The sequence below is a fragment of the Mus musculus genome, chromosome 1 (genome assembly GCF_000001635.26).
Source record: "Mus musculus strain C57BL/6J chromosome 1, GRCm38.p6 C57BL/6J".
Taxonomy (NCBI): domain Eukaryota; kingdom Metazoa; phylum Chordata; class Mammalia; order Rodentia; family Muridae; genus Mus; species Mus musculus.
Genome location: NC_000067.6, coordinates 92,825,422 through 92,841,877, shown reverse-complemented (window position 1 = coordinate 92,841,877; position 16,456 = coordinate 92,825,422). Strand labels below are relative to the sequence as shown.

General features: G+C 54.1%; 1 protein-coding gene and 1 long non-coding RNA gene across 2 annotated transcripts in view; one reads left to right on the top strand and one right to left on the bottom strand.

Annotated features, from left to right (window-relative positions):
- Gpc1 (glypican 1) overlaps window positions 1-10,233 on the bottom strand; it is a 28,567-nt gene extending 18,334 nt beyond the window's left edge. Inside the window, exon 1 of the mRNA NM_016696.5 lies at window positions 9,781-10,233. Within this exon, the coding sequence (NP_057905.1) occupies window positions 9,781-9,946 (166 nt within the window). The 5' untranslated portion in view covers window positions 9,947-10,233. The remainder of the gene's footprint in view (window positions 1-9,780) is intronic.
- Window positions 2,707-16,456, top strand: part of Gm29481 — a 44,107-nt gene continuing 30,357 nt past the window's right edge. Inside the window, exon 1 of the long non-coding RNA XR_003947946.1 lies at window positions 2,707-9,183. This is a non-coding gene — a long non-coding RNA (predicted gene 29481). The remainder of the gene's footprint in view (window positions 9,184-16,456) is intronic.

The following is a 16,456-nucleotide window of genomic DNA, read 5'->3' as shown; positions in this document are numbered from 1 at the left end:
CTGTGGATACAATGTAACCAGCTGCTTCAAGCTCCTCCCACTGCATCTTCCCAATCCCAACCGACCTCCCCCTTGAGCTGTAAATATATTTACAAAATAACTTCCTTCAATTGCCTTGTCAGTTTCTTGCAGCAGCAACAAAGTTGCTATTATGCCCTCTCCTTCTTACCCACATCTAGCCTTAACCCTGTGACTAGACTCTTCTCTGGCTCCACCTCCTGGGTTTTGTCACCAGCTGCAGGCTTTTGCCAGAGGTTCAGCCACAGTGTAACAGTGGATGGATCCTCATCCCCACCTCCCACCCTGTTGAAGGCCTGCTCGCCTATCTTCTAGTTCCTTTTTCATGACTTCTCTCTGCTCTCTCAATAGCAGGCTAGACTCTGCTACTCTATGTTCTTGGGTTTGGCGATAAATCCTGCTGAGTTTTGTAGGAAACAGAGGCTGGTTTCTGAGGTCGACAAAAAGCTCTAAGGGCCCAGCCCAAGGCAAGAGTCCCACCAGATGAATAACACAGAAGGCTGGGGCCATCATACTGTGACTCCGCAGGTGGCTAGAGCTTTCCCCCCACCCCCCAGACAGGGTTTCTCTGTATAGCCCGGCTGTCCTGGAACTCACTTTGTAGACCAGGCTGACCTTGAACTCAGAAATCCGCCTGCCTCTGCCTCCGGAGTGCTGGGATTAAAGGTGTACACCACCACGCCCGACATGGCTAGAGCTTCTTAAACCATCTTGATGATATGTCAAGAGAAAGCCAAGACTGCACAGCAGGACAGTAGTCTGGGAGCCCTGGACCTGTCCTGTGCAGCCTAGGGTTGGATCACTTCAGCAGGTGTGTGGCTCCAAGGCCCTCGTTTCTTAGCTCCTCGTGGTGCTGGGGCCAAAACCCAGGGTCTTGCATGTGCTAATAAGCCAAAGATCCACCATGGAGCCCCACTTGTAACCCTCCCTATACTTATTGTTGTTGTGAGTATATGTGTATGTGTGGGTGCTGTGCTCATGTGGAGGTCAGAGCATAACTCTGCTGTCCGTTCTCTCCTGCTTTTACCCGGGTTCTGGGGATCAAACAGGTTTTGAGGCTTGTGCAGCGAGCACTTTTATCTGTTGCACCATCACAGTGGTCTCCCTGCACTTTTAAGTGATCTGTGCAACATCTGGTTGTGAGTCAAGCAAGGCCATGCTCAGAGGCAAACTTGACACATGCCAGCCTTCAAGGACCCCATTAGCTGCACAGCCTGAAGAGCGCTCTGTCTGCCGCTAGGTATCAGCACCAAGAATAGCACCCAGCACACAGTAGGTGCTCTTGCAGCACCCCTAGAGGCTTTAGAGTACCCTGTAACCCTGCTATACATCACTACTGTCCACACTGGTGATCACACTGATTTCTTAGCCCAGCCCTTGGAATGGCAGGCTCTCTTAGTCACTCAGCTGGACTTGGGCTCCGTTCTGAGCCCCAGTGCCATCTGGTGGAGGCTGTCAATTTTTCAGAACTGGGTTTAGTTTGGAAGCATGAGATGAGAAGGCTACGGAGGCCACTTGGGCCTTCTCTTTGACCCAAGGAGCTAGCCTCCATCTCCCACAAAACTCAATGAGCGTTTGTTGGAACACTGCAGAACACAGTGGTGTGCCCTTCCCTATGAACACACCATGTTGTGAGACCTGGTAGCTGGTTTACTGTTCACTGAAGTTTCAAACTTATGGCAAGTGTGCTATATTCTAAGCTATCTCCTACAAAAGTAAAGGCACATGAAAAATATCAGTGGTTTTTACACTGGTCAAGCCCCAGGTTCTGTTATTCCCAGCCTGGATGGGAATCAGTCACCTTACCCACATTCCTGAATGCTGAGTTTCATTTGTGTTCCTATAAGGACCCCTGACTTGCACTAACACTTTAATGCTCAACTGTAAGCCTTTGGATCCAACTCCACTTCCTCTCCCTACCCAAGGTCCCCCTGACTTTGGTGAGCCTACACCTTCCACTTAAGTCCTTCTCCTGGTGCCACTGGTGTTTGTGGAAGATCCTAAGAGCTCACAGAGAAGAAAGCTAAATACGGCACCCACGAACTGCTAGGAACAATGCATTGCCAAAGGTCCACACGGTGGATTCTGGTCAGGATTATCACATCACTCATAGAGGGTATGCCCAGGGTATCTGACCTATGGCCATAAGCCCAGAGCCCCATATGAACACGTGCTGGGTAAGGTGTGCCAACTGGGAGTCCTAGGATATCAGGATGTACAGAGATTTCTGGGTACTGTTACAACAAGAGTGTAGGAGGGACAGAAGTTAAAAATGGTGAATTACTAGGGATTTTGGTAACTTACTAAGAATTACAGTGAATTAGTAAGAACCTCCTCCTTCTAGATAACTGTGTGGTCCAGTGTGTCCCGAGCTCCATGACAACTGTAGATGTGTAAACGTCTGAGCCAACCCCAGCAGCAGGTGGCATCAGCTTTCTCCCCAGAGACTGACAGATGGTCACAGGTGGGTGGGATGTATTCCCTGTAGCCCCCAGAGCCTCTGATGGGCACTTGCGGCCACGATGTTTGAGGACACACTCAGACGTCACCACAGGTCACCTTCAGATTGGATTCTGAGGACCACAGGTAGCCACAGACAATGAAGATGCCCCGGTCACAACAGGAGGGATGGCCACCCACAGATCACCGTCTGGGATATGGTCAACAGCTATCTTTAGAGTCTGGGAATCCTTCTGGAGGTGTTTCTGAGGCTACAGTAAGCCAGAACGGCCTATGGGGAGGTGGGCCACCTGTTCAAGGTCTCATCAGCGCCCTCCTGTCCCACATCTGGTAGTATTGCTACTTGAACACACCATCCTCACTAGATGCTGGTGGGCTTATGACCACTGTAGTCTGGGGACTACTGGGTTTTGGGGGGTGGGGGTGTCTGGAAGCCCTGACTCAATTTCTCACTAGATCTTAAACATGTTGAGTCAGGGGCTAAAGGAAAAAGGCCTTACAGCCTGGCCAGCTTGGCTTAGGCATCTGGGACCGATAAAAGGCCAGCTCTGACCTTAAAAGATCTACCTGGGTGTGGACAGCTGAGGATGTGCTGAGTTTGTACCTCTGTCCCTTCAGTCAGCTAGCCAAGGCCCTTTAGGACACGCTCCCCTAACCTGATCTTTCCAGTGCTGGCTTCTGATGCCTTAGTCCTCTGTCCCTTTTTGCACCTGAGGGAGTCTGTGGCTTGAGAACTAGATCTCCGCCCTATGGTCTCACTCTTGCAGCGTGGACACTATTTCAGTACCTATGAGACAGGCTTACTTAAAGGTCTCCTCAGTTTAAATAAGGCAGTGTGAGTACTCAGGTTAGTACCACAAGCTGGGACCCACACAGGCACTTGCCAACTCTGGGCTGGGCCACTGACTTACTCAGACTATAAATAGGAACTAGTCAGGGTATTGGACCTCTAGAGAGGCTCCACCTTGGCTTAATCTCTGGGACTCAGTTTCCCATGTGCATGCTAAGCAGTGCTCTGCCCACCAGCGGCTCTGGAGCACTCATCCCCTAGGTAGATTACAGGGCTTCCTTTCTGAGCCACCCAGACACAGGCCCTAGCACTGGCTAGAGGCCAACTGAGCTCGCCTCATCCACCTGTGGCGCCCACACAAAGACACAGCATGCTGACCTCCTGGCACTGGCCTCTGGGTTCGGTCCACAGAGGGCTTGCTCTTGGTCTGTTTTCCTCTCTGTCCTGGCCCTGGCTTCCCAGGGTTGGGGGAGATCGGGCAGATGGCCAGGGAGCAAGATTGACGGAGCCCTCAGGGGCTGCCCTGTCACCTGGCCAAGTCCTCAGGATCTAGGGAGCGTTTTGTACAAGTGAGCAGCAGCCTGTTTGGCTGGCCCTGGCCCCGGGGGAGACGGCCTGTTTGGCATGCTTTGGGGCTTTCCACCAAACCCAGTCTTGTCTCCGCCCCTTGCTCTCCGCTTTCCTTGAAAATCTGTCCTAGGGTTGAGCCTCCCATCTGGCTTGACTCTTCTGTTCACAGGTGGTCTGTCTGAGGACCTCTGGTGCCACTGACTGCCAGCCAGGGGTCTTCAGACTACGATCCTGGCTCTGTGACATACCACAGAGATGTTTCACTGGTTAGCAGTTATGGGTCCGGCCACTGAGAGAGCATCGTTAGACCTAGCATATCAGCAAGAAAACCCTGGCCTGCCACCTGACGTGGAAGGAAGGTCTTCTGGGGAGGCAGGGGTCAGCCACGGGGAGAAGCTCTGATGAGAGGACTTCAGGTGGGCAAGGTAAGGAGCAGGTGGGGAAAGGTGTGACTCTGAATGAAACAGAGAGCCGAGATTTCAGCAGCCGGACAGAACATGCTGAATCAGTACCGAGAATGAGACGTAGACATCATGGGGTCCTTCCTTGCTGAGTCCCCAAAACCCCGTACATGCGAGTATGATTCCCCCATTCAAACTCAAGAATATTTGTGAGGTTTCTGCAGACATTAACTATTAAGAGTATATGAGCGGGCCCTAATCCAAGACAACTGTTCTTTTTAAAACTGTGTTTTTATAAGAAATAGATGTATGGGAGAAGCTATGCAAAGATTAAAGTGTGGGTTTTTAAGTCAGGGACACCAGCACATCTCAAGGATGCTGGGAGACACTGGGCTCTCCCTCCGCTGCAGAAAGGGAATAACCCTGTCTGGTGCCTGGCCTCAGGCTCCCAGTACCCCAACCATGAAGCAATGTCTGCAGTCACATCTTCCCATTTGCTTTGGTACTGTGGTTCTGGAAATGAAAACACTAGGATTTCCAGGGCTGGTCCCCTGCTTGGCACACAGGGAGAACTTGGGAGTGTTCACCATACAAATGGACCCAAGACCTGCTCAGGTGAGATTCAGAGCAGGAGTGTATATGCCTGTCAGGGAATGTTGGGGACAACAGTGGCAGAGGTGGCCCTGAGTGAGCACAGGAGGGACTGGTCTAGGGGGATGGAGTTATATGCCAGGGCAATGAGAATCCAGTGGGAGATAATACTGTGGGCATAGGCAGAGGAGGAGCTGAGGGTAGGTGGCTCCTAAGGGAGTCACCAAGGATGCTTGTCACTCAATGGGTGGCAGGGAGTTCCCCTCACACTCAAGAGCTTCCCTGGCATGGGGTGCTGATGGGCAACAAGTTAGACGTCTAGGCACCCCTGGTTTCCCCCGTGTTCTGGTAAGAACCCAGAACAATGGAATCTTTATGGTGTGGGTGGTGGTGTTGGAGCTGAGTTCAAGGAAGAGAGGACCATATCAACCTAGGGAACCATGCCTCAAAACATACGGGAGAATTCGAGCAATACAGGTGCCGACCCAGGCCTGCTCTTAATCACCACCAAGAAACGCTGCCAGTAGGGCATCAGCAAGGTGCTTGGGTTCCAGGTGAGAGGCAACAGCCTATAGCCACTAAAGGACATGGGTAGCATCCAACACCACATGACTGTGCCCACAGTCAGGGTAGGTCAGGGCTGGACAGAGGCTTGAACTTCAGGGGCGGGGTGGGGGTGGAGGCTCTGCCTATGTTCTGACATAGCAAAGACCCTGAAATCCCTCTTGACCCAGCCTGAAGAGGACAGTCTTGTTTAAGAAAGAGTCCACCTGTCCCTGCAAGTGACAGCTGGACTACAGGACCCATGGTATAAATGGAGGTGTGTTCGTACACTGGCTGAACCTACCTGGCTCTAAAGTGCATCCCGTTGCTTGGCTGGCATACATGACAGTAAAGCCCCAGTACTTTGGCGGGTGAGGTGAGAGTAGGCCTGTCAGTAGAGACTTGCACTAGTATTCTAGTGTCACTATCATTGTCAGAGCCCCTACCATATTCCTTGGCTAGCCCTGTGTACAGGGCGTCTGCCTACTATTCTTTTGGGACCTAGTCTCATCAAGATCAGTTTGCCTCTCTGTTGTTATTGACAATCTGAGGTTCTGTCCTCGGCCCACAGGAGGCAGTCACGATACCTCTTTGCACACTTTGGGTCACCCCTGTTATATGTCTAGAGCTAGGGAAGGCCCACAAAACCTGCACTGCAAAATCCTACTTCAGGTCTCCAAGCTGAGACAGTGTGACGCTTCCAGAACACAGAGCCTTAGAAAGGAGGTCTGCTCCGGCTTTACTGAGGAATAGCTGCCAGCACAGGCTTTGGCATTTGTCAGACAATGCCCTAAGAACGGTATGTGGCCTCTCTGGCCTTGATGTCCTCTTCTCTCCAGTGGCTCACACAGTCCCTCTCACCCAGTGCTCCCGGGGTAGTTGTGAAAATGCCTCTTTGGAGCCAGTTCATCAGGAACCCTCTCAGCTGATGGACACTATCACCTGTGCAGTATGTGCTGACTCTGCAGAAAGCCTCTGGAGCCCAAGAGAGGAAGTTTCCATGGAGAAACAGGATGGCCTGTCCAGCACGAGAGCCGCAGTGCTACAGCAAGGACCCAGGTCATTGCATCACGCAGACGGCCGTGCTGGAACATGGCTCCCTTGGGTACACGTAAGCCCGACGACCGTTGTGCTGGGGATGATGAAAGTCAAGCTCTAAGCAGCACACTAGGGTATGAGGACCACCCCAGGCTTCAGGCTGAGCCACACAGGGGTGTCTCTTCCTGGGCAGAATAGGGCACGCAGATACTTTCAGTCCAGGGTGGCGAATGTGCCAGTGACTTCTGAGAGCCACAGACCTTAGTTGGCTTCTACAGAAAGTCAGACAACTCCTAAGAGGTGGAAAGGGCATACAGGAACAAGAGGACCTTGGATTCCGAACTACTGTACAGAAGGCCAAAGCTCACATAGAGACTTAGAGTCCTGCTGGGAGCTTAGTGAATAGTCATTGTGGGGTTTTGGTATGAGGTGCCCACCTTAGCTGGCAGGCAGACAGGAACACTGTGATTTTAGGACATAGAAGCTTGATAGTTTTAAGTTCTTCTGATGCCCAGCCCCTACTCTGCCCAGGCTGGGGACCCTAAGGAGGGCTGTGTGCGCTCTGCTAAGGCCATCTCCACCTTCCACCTCCAGGCTGCGGTACAGCTGCCAAGAAACACGTGTTCATCTGCAGTTGTTTATAGAGAACCTACTTGGTTGTGGCCAGTGGCCTGGATGGACTTTGTGTTGACAACAGAGACCAGGCAGGGGTAGTCTCTGACCCTAGAATCCAAATGGAAAACCCTGGTATAGAGCTAACTACAGAGGGTATACTTAGGAACATAGCCCAGAACAGTCCTGCCAGCTAAGAGAGACTTGCTTGCCCATGGCTGTGATTCAGCAGTGGGCTCCTAGCAACCTCACCTAGACCTTGCTCCCCGGCAGGGCCCTGGCACAGAAGGAGGATACCACTGTAGTGGCGGCCGCCCCTGGCTAGTTCTCCTCTACAGAATGGGACAGCTGTCATCACTGCTGCCTGGAAAGGCCATCCAGAAAACTAAGCAGTGCCTTCGGTGAGGAGCCAGCCTCTTACATATAGTACTGTTTGATAAAAGGGAAGTCTCCCGCTATTTCTGGTCCCTAAGACTCAGGGGCAGGAAAGGACATCCATTTGCCCATGAGCCACTCTTCCTCTCTCCTAATCACCCAATGACTCCAGTTGAACCTCAGCAGGCACCTATCTCCTGGGGTATTCCCATATTTCTTATAAGTAGGAGCTCTTTGGAACTAAGGGATTACATAGGAGCTCCAGGGAGGACTGCGCCATTAGGGGCCACCAGAGGGCGCCTGGTCCTCAGAGTCCAGGTCTGGTGGCACAGAACCAGACAGGACCCTGAGCTTGGCTGCCCTTTGGGCTACTGCTATCTTAGGAGGTCACCCTGTTTCTCACTCCACATGCTAATACTCTCTTTAGTGCCCTGGGGCTTGGAGGTATTCTCCCACTCTGAGGGCTGTGAGGTGCAGCCCATGGGGTTCCAGAAAAGTGTGGCACCAGTTCTGAGGTGCACCAATAGGGATGATGGGAAAACATAGGCCCCAGCCTTGCATGTCAATAAATAGGGTGTCTCTGAACAAACACTGGGCCCCAACCAGTATGACTGCTGTAATTCTGCAGGGTGCCTACACACCCCAGCTGGATGGGCATCTACGGCTGTCCTCACAGACATCAAAGCCTTTTGCTTGTCTTGTTCCTAATCCCCCACATTCCCCAACTGCAGGGTAGTAAGAACCAGGCTCTCTGGAAGGACCACACCTCTGCTTCTTTATTTTGCCCTCTCACTGCCCTTGTCACTGCCTACATTGCCAGTCCCTGCCTACTCGGGCACAGTAGCTGTGGGTGGGTACAAGCTCAAGAAGGTCTCCAAGAAGGCATTAAGATGGGTGGCATATCCATGCCAAGGTAAGATGTAGGCTGGAAGGCCTCAGGCTGGTATGTGTGCGGAGCAGGGTACGTCTGGCAGGGATAAGAGATACACAAGGATGTCAGGGTATATGTTCCTATTTCTGTGTGTTTGGAGGTGGGTAGAGTGAGCAGGGTACCAACCAAACTATACCTGCTGCTGCCAGGCACCGGGTGACAGTGCCCAGAGAACTGTAGGAGGTGGCTTTGGCAATGGCAGGGCTGTATGTAGAGAGAGGCATAGAAAGGCCTGTTCTGAGGGCATTTGAGAGGGAGATAGTCAAGAGACTCAGGCCACACAATGTGTCTTGTGGGTTCTGTCTCTCCCCAGAAACAGGGTTCTCCATGGCTGGCTATCTACTGCCATTCCCAAGCAAGTTGGGGCCACAGGCCACCCCTCTGGGCAATACTCTTACTTTCCTCATTCAGAGTGCCTACGACACCAGTTGAGTTTGGTCTCTAGTCTGCAAGCCCCCTCAGTTTCAGAAGAATCCCACAGCAGGAATTCCCTGCTCACCAAGGCCCTGGTGTTACACTTATCCAGGAAAGCTCCCCACACATTTAAGAGCAAAGCCTGGGGCTTGGGAGGTCCTTGGGACATTGCATAGGCACTCCAAGCTCATAAAGATTCGGTTCCCAGAGCTCCTGAGGCAGCAGGGAAGGGAAGGGAGGGGAAGGGCTGCTCTCAGCAGCTGCAGGGCCGAGGCCGCCGCCAGGAGGGCCGCTCTTCTTACAAAGAGATGACAAGGCCCCTGGGCGGGATCCAAGACGCCGACCACCTGCAGCTGGGCTCGCAGCTCCAGGCGGCCCGGAGCGCCCGGTCAGACCACGAGTGTGCTAGGATAGGGGCGCTGGCGGGCACAAGTTCCTAGGTAGGAATCCCCTCGAGCCCTGGGGTCCCCTGAATCGCGCAGCGGGCTCACATTTCCTTAGAACCCAGGCTTGAAGTGTAGGATCTCCCCCATAAATCCCACCTAGGCGGCTCCTGCTGTGGATCCGCGTAAATTCCTAAGCAGAACCCTTGACGCCTCTGGGAGAGATCCGCATAGAGAAGTTCCTAGCCCACTGCAACCGGGATATGCGACCCAATAGACCGTCCCAGAGCTACCGCTTGCTTCGCCGCAAGGGCGGCAGGCACGCTGTCCCGGAGCTGGGATTGCTGCCCCGCCAGCACAGTGGGCCAAGCCGGGGACCAAAGACGCCCAGCAACAACCCTAACCCAAAGGGAGCGCAGATTGCTATGGGGAAGGGACTCTAGAGCGTAGTGGCTGGGAACTGGGCAGCAACAGAGCGGATCGGAGCTCGGGGGCGAGGGCCGTGGGGTATAGACCAGTTGAGGAGCAGGAGGCCACTCCAAGTCCAGGCGGCGGGTTCTGGCGCCCGGGGCTAGCTGCGGCGCGGGTAGGGGCCCAGATCAGACCTCCCGAGTGCTAGGGTCCGGTGCCCCCGGACGCAGCGCCCTTACTCACCCGAGATCTCTGCCTGAGGCACATCGCTCAGGCTAAAGCCCTTAGCCCCGTAGATCTGGCGGACTTCGCTGCAGCTCCGGCTCTTGCTGGCGGGGTCCCCGCGGGCGCAGACGACCAGCGCGGCGGCCGCGCACAGCAGCCACCAGCCTCGGGTCCGGAGTTCCATGGCGGGGCCCGAGGCTCCCTGGCCGCCGGTGCGCGCCTCCCTCGGTCCCGGCCGGCCCGCTCAGCCCAGTGTGCGCGAAGGGCAGAGCCAAGGTCCCAGCGCGCGACGCTCGTGGTCCAGAGGCGGTGGCAGTCGAGGAGGCGGAGACAACAAAAGCCGGCTGCGGCTGCGGCGCGGGGAGCTAGGCGCGAGGCGCGAGGTCCGGCCGCTCAGTCGGGCCGCCTAGAGCGCGGCGGGCGAACGCGCAGCCCCGGCTCGGCGCCTCCCCCGCCGCCCGCCCGGCCCCACGGCGGCCGCGGAGAGGGGCAGGGAGGGGCGGGGAGCGCGGGCGGGAAGAGGGGAGCGCCCGGGCGGGGCGGGGCGGGGCGAGGCGGGGCACGATCGGGGCGCACCGGGCGCCCCTTCGCTCTCCGGAGGGAGAGGAGGGAATGTTCTCTCAGCCCAGGCGATGTGCTCCGTTGCCTGGGTGAGATGGGAGGCGGCGGGGAGAGCCTGGAGTGCAAAGGCCGAGTCCGGGGTCCCCTAAGGTGTCCCCCCCAGCCCAGCACCCAGGGCGGCGGCACCACCTGTGGGGGCGGGGGCAGGGCGGGGGGGGGGGGCAGCTGAGGCAGGGCTTCCCTCGCCGGACGTGACATCACGTCCTCCGCTGGCCAATCAGGAGCTTCCCCGCCCCCAGCCGAATTCGGCATCTCTTTGCTCCTTTCCATCCTTCACCTTACCGGCTTGCTCTCTTAGCGCTTCTACTACTCAGTCCTGGTCCGGTCACTTCCCTACTCACCTGCTGCCCCCCACCCCCCAGCAACAACTCCTACATCCATACGCCCTTTCTAGCCGCCCCTGAGCGGCTCCAGTTCTCGTCTGACGTGTTTTGGAGGAGGATGAGGGGGCTGAAAACTGGCCAAAAAAAAAAAAAAAAAAACTAGCCTTCATCAGCTCAGATGACTTCAGTTGATGCAGATTGCCAGCGACTGTTACGGTCCCTCTTCGTGACTATTTAGGTGCTAGAGCAATGGGGCAGAGGCAGGTCTGTAGGCTTGGGTGCAGCGTGGTAGGTGACCTCTGGCAAAAGGAATAGAGCGAGGAGTTAATGTTGGGCAGCTCAACTCCAGGCCAGGTGTGGCAGACCACCAACTGTCACGCAGCTGCAGGGATGATTGTGGGGAGAAGGGACCCTACCTGGGACCTACCTGGGAGCTGGTGATGGTGCTGGGTCTGGAGTTTCTTGCTTAGCTGCTGCCGGGCAGCACTATCCCTCCTGCTGTTCCCTTTATCCTATGAAGAGGCCATCATAGCTGAGGTTAGACTGAATCTAGATACCTAATCTGGGAATGGGAAGAAAGCGAGATGTGGTTTATGGTTGAGAGTCATAGATTACCACTATGTGTCAATAGAGTGCAGCGCTCTTGGATTCAGCTGAATCAGGGCTTTGCAGGTTTGTGGCAAAACCCCCAATCACCCATGCCTCAGGATGTCCTCCCGTCAGGGGTTCTGTCCACCTTAGGGGGTGGGTTTCCTGTCCTAACTCCTAGGAAAGTGATCCAATTAATCTCTGCAGTCATTGCTTGAGAGTAACAATGGAAAACCAATCTATCGGAGCAGATATCCTCACATCCCTCTACTGTAACACTGCTCCTGACTCACGGACCCCTGTCCACTGCATGTCCTGGCCAGGACAGCTTGGATCCCTGTCACTTTTAATAGAGGACTTGCAATGGCCAGGGCTCCTACTTGCTTTCTGTGCTCCCCATGTGTTCTGGCCTCTCAACATGCCATCACCACTGAATGCCTCTTTGTAAGTTGACCAGCCTAGATAGTTCCTTGGGGTAGGCTCAGTGTCTGAGCCATTTCTGGACCCCAAAATGGCAGGTCTTTAGGCTATGGCCTTTGCTATGATGCTGTATAGGTTGGCTGTCTTTTCTAGGGAAATCTTTATCACTGTACCTGCAAAAGAACAGCATAGCACTTTCCCACAGGTCATACTACTGGCAGCCAAGATAGTGCTCCAAAGTGGTGCTCCTCTCCATACTGGAGTCTCCATAATCTTGAGGAACCATGTATGCGAGCAGCCCAGGGGCTGACTAAGGAAGCCTGAGGGGAGCATGTAAGGACTGGCAGGTCCCCAGCAGCCTCCCCTCCCTTCTGGGGTCTCAAACCTGGGATGGAAGCGGCCTTAGTGCTCCCAAGAAGGGGCCCTTAGATGTGTTTGTCATGCCAAGGCCAAGTTTCTCTTCTCACTTTTACTGATCAGGACACTTTACGAAAAGTAGCAGAAAGCTGTCAGAGAGTGTACCTAGTTAGGTGACACCTGAGCTAACTTACCTGCCTCAACCTTGACTGAAAGGAAATAAACCTGAGATTCAGTGGTGAGTGTCTACCTTTCACCAGCTGCATGAGCAGCCCGGGTCACAGCATAGCATCCACATCTCCTCTGGAGGTGGGAGGAAGTGCATTTGGGATATATCAAATATGCAGGAGATAAGCTGCCCCCCCCCATCACCACCATGCTGAGTGTTGTCTTTTGAGTCCACAGAGGTCCCTCTGTCTCAGCTCATAGTCAAGGGGCAGGGAGGGACCTAGGCAACCAGTCCTCTCAGTCCTGAGTAGGCAGGACCTGTCAGCCTTAGCAATAAAAAGCAAGTAGGCTGAGCAGGAAATAAATGTTCAGGCAGCCGGAGCTAAAAGGACATCATGGCAGAGGGGACTCTGCTGAAGCCATCCAGCTGTAGTCAAGGTGACAAGATCTTGGGAGGAACAGAGTGAAGATGCTGCCCACCCCACCCCCACCTCCTGGGGCTTCTGTTCAACTGTGCTCACCCATGCAGCTTCCTTCCTCGTCACCCCACCCAACCTACGAAGAAGGGAGACTCGATACATTTTAGAGTAACAGTTGCTGAGAGAGGTCTTGAATCCCAAAGTGCTGGCAGCTGGAAACTGGTTATCCCTGTGATGAGAGCTGCTCCCAGCAGACCTTGTCTTACTTGCCCCTGTATCCCTGGCTGCAGAGTTATAGTCACATATGAGGCAACACAAGCAACAGCTTAGCTGTCCCTCAGCTGAGCTGTGGCATAGCTTGACACAGGTATCTCTAGGGCAGTGGATGTCAAATCCAGGGTTTTACCTGGTTAGGGCTACCTCCTGTGGCGGTTCAGAATGGAGTTACAATGAGAGATTTTGGGAGGATGGGTGCTGGAACCACTGTATGACCAGTAAACGGGGGTGTCTTGGGGTCCTTGCCTGCCCAAAGTGGGGTATGGTTATGAGATAGAAAGCAGAAATGAATGAGTAGAAAACCAACCTAAAGAGAAACTGCATTCCTTCAAGCCATTTGAAGCTATTTTCTATATTCACAGAGTATGAAACTAAGATGAGGGGGCAACAGAATGCTTGGCCCCAAGCACCCAGCTTCCTCCATAAGAGTCCTGAAGGGATCTGGGGGCAGGGGTGGGGGGCAGGGTACTGAGCTCTGACTTCTCAGAGGGACTTAGGAACAGGCTGGAGGTCTGTTGATTCCTACCAGGCCTACTGTCCACCCCCACCCCTTCCCCCTCCCCCGTTTCCTGTGATTTGACACTACCTCCCCCAGCTGGTGGAACCAACATGTTTCATGTTCTCTCTGACTTCGTGATCATCCTTCAGTCAAAGTCACTGCCATCTGTTACAGGTACAAAGTGGTGCAAGCAGGGGCCAGAGGCATGGACTAGGCTCGAGAGACAGGTGACGACACTTCGACCTCTTAGGAGGAGGTGTGGCGCCTGGGAAATATGGAAAGCCTAGGGTGCCCATAGCTCTGTAGCAAGCCCACCCTGGGCAGCACCCTGAGGAAAGAAGCAGATGCTATAGGGAGGCTGGTGAGAGGAAAGTGGGCTCCGGGGGCAGCTGGCAGCATGGAGGCAGCATAGGCGATCAGGACAGCCACTTTTCTAGAGATGTCTCAGCAAATGGCATCGGGATCTCTGCCAGAAGGAAGCAGGACCCTGAGTGGCCCTGTAGAGCCTGGGCAATGGACCGAAAGAGCTGTCCCTCCCACCTTTTGCTGACTCAAGAACGATATAGCGTTCTATGCCTTTTCTCTCTAGGTCTGGAGGAAATTCAGTCTCATTACTGTGTTAGGTCAGGATGATATCCAGGGTTTCATACAGGGCTCTCAGACCAAGATAGGCCTAGGAGATTGCCCCTTTGTGGGCTCTGGAAGGTAGGGTGCTGTTTCCCCATTTACTTAAATAAGTTCCCAGAAAGTCCTCCTAGTCCTAGGTCAGGTCCCAGGACGGAGATGCTGAGCTTCAGGTCTGCATTTTGGGGTTGCCCTCGCTTCCCGGACTTGACGGCTGCTGGCGTAGTCATGAGTGCATGGGGTGCATGGGATGCAGGACAGAGACAACACAAACACATCCTGCTCAAGGGTGGTCCTACCTGTACTTACCCCCTGCTTGCCCCAAACCCCTGCCTGCGGGCGCTCCACATCAAGGCAGCACTCTGGCAGCTGCTCGGCTCTGCTGAATCCTAGGTCCCTTTGATCAGCCGGAAGTCTGGGCATGTCTCCGTACCCAGGCCAGCTGAGAGAAGGCCTGCTCAGACAAGGTTGGGCCACCCATACAGGCCGCAGCTATGCCCCTACAGAAGCCCACTTCTGTCTCTGTCTGAGTGCCCCAGCAGGAGATGATCCAATATACTCAGCTCTGGGCTCAGCTGTCCTTGTATCCCTGGAACCGTTTTCCTGCTTTGCTGCCCTGACTCTGAGACAGGTCCCCGAGGAGAGAGGGAGCTTAGACATGAGTACCCAGGCAGGTCTGATGTGCTTGGACAAAGCTTTCACAGGTGCAGGGGAACCAGTGTGCCAGTAATCTCAGGGCCCTGCGCAGTAGGAGTGGGGCTTTCCCCTTGGGCCCTGGGCAGTAGGAGCCGACCTGTCCCACTGGACTCGTCTGCTTTCCTTTCTGTACGTGGCTTCTGCCTGCTCCCTGTGAAACTCTTCTACTTAGACAGCTGCCAGCTTCTGATCCGTTCTTCTGCAATCCAGGTAGCCTGATTGTTCATTTTGTAAAACCAACATCAATCAGAAGCCTGCAGGGACTCTGCCTGCAGAGCAAAGGTCAGATCCCTGAGTGTGTGGGACAGAGGACAAGAGCCTCATCCACATCTCTAGAGGGGCATTTCTACTGAGCCAAATGCTTTACCTGTCCTCCTCCCCGAAATTCCAGCTTCTTCCCTGAGAGAAGAAGGTAAGGTGTCACAGTGCTTCCAGCATTAGAGGTTTGGAATAAAAGGGTCTTGTAGTCATATAGGTAAAGCCCCTGAAACCCCAAAAGCATGGAGACATTCTTGCCTCTGGCCTTCGTCACTTGTGTGTGATGGACATGGCTCATAAGCTGACCTGGATCCCCACTTATTCTATGTTCCAAACAGCCATTTCTGGGGTAAGACCGATTATTATTTTTTTTTTTAGGTGGGGTTTCTCTGTGTAGTTCTGGAACTCTCTCTGTAGACCAGGCTGGCCTAGAACTCAGAGATCTGCCTGCATTTGCCTCCTCCCACATTCTGGGATTAAAGGGATGCGCCGCCACCACCAGTTGGGTACAGCCAATTGAACATACCTGGTAAATAGCTATGGAGATGAATGCTGTCTGGTGGGTTAGGCCTGGCATCCCCACCCCCCACAGTGAACTTCCATTTGCTTTAGGAAGAAGCCCATGGACATGTAGAACACCCACCACCTAACTCCTTGGGAGCTCCACTGTTGTTTAAAGTGTGGCCTAGAAAGTCTAGCCATATTGCTTCAGTATATGTGGGTCAGGGTCAGGGTATCTGGCAGGTCTCCATGGCAGTTGCATGCACTCTGGGCCTACTCTGGGTAAAGCCGTCCACCAACCCCTCTCCCCCAACCACCACACACACATACCTCATCTCCTGGACAATGCCACTCTCTGACCTTTGTATACATCCACAGATAATGACCTCACTCAGGGCTAGAACACTAAAAAGTAGGTGCCATGTGGCAGCTCAGCAGAGACATAGCCACTCTGAGCAGTGTCTTTCTTCATGATTATTCTGGACGTATCTGTCCCTGGTGAGGCTGTTATGGGACTCCTAGCTGTTGCTCCCCGGAATTATCCCTAGGGAGAGTTACCTCAGAGCTGAGCTGGACAAGGGAAAGGGACTAGGTAGGGTATCTTCATCTCCCAGCCATGGAAGGCAGAGAGCAGGAGTGGACATCCCCCTCCATCTGGGCTAGGAGTCCCAGGCCTGCTTGGGAGGTGTCAGTGGCCTCTGAAACTCTTGCTGGCAGCACACAGGCTGAGGAGGACCCAGGCTTGCACTGGATCAGGACTCAGGTCTGCACTATAGGCACTGGCCTAAGGCAGGAAGAGACAGGCCCATAAGGTAGAGTCTTGTTATAAGGGGAGGCACCACACGGGTCTGGAGAGCAAGTTGTACAGCCTTAGTAGGTGAGCTACAGCCCTATGTCATATGTATTCCTCTCTATAAGGGCACCTTTGCCAGGTGGTCTCTAGA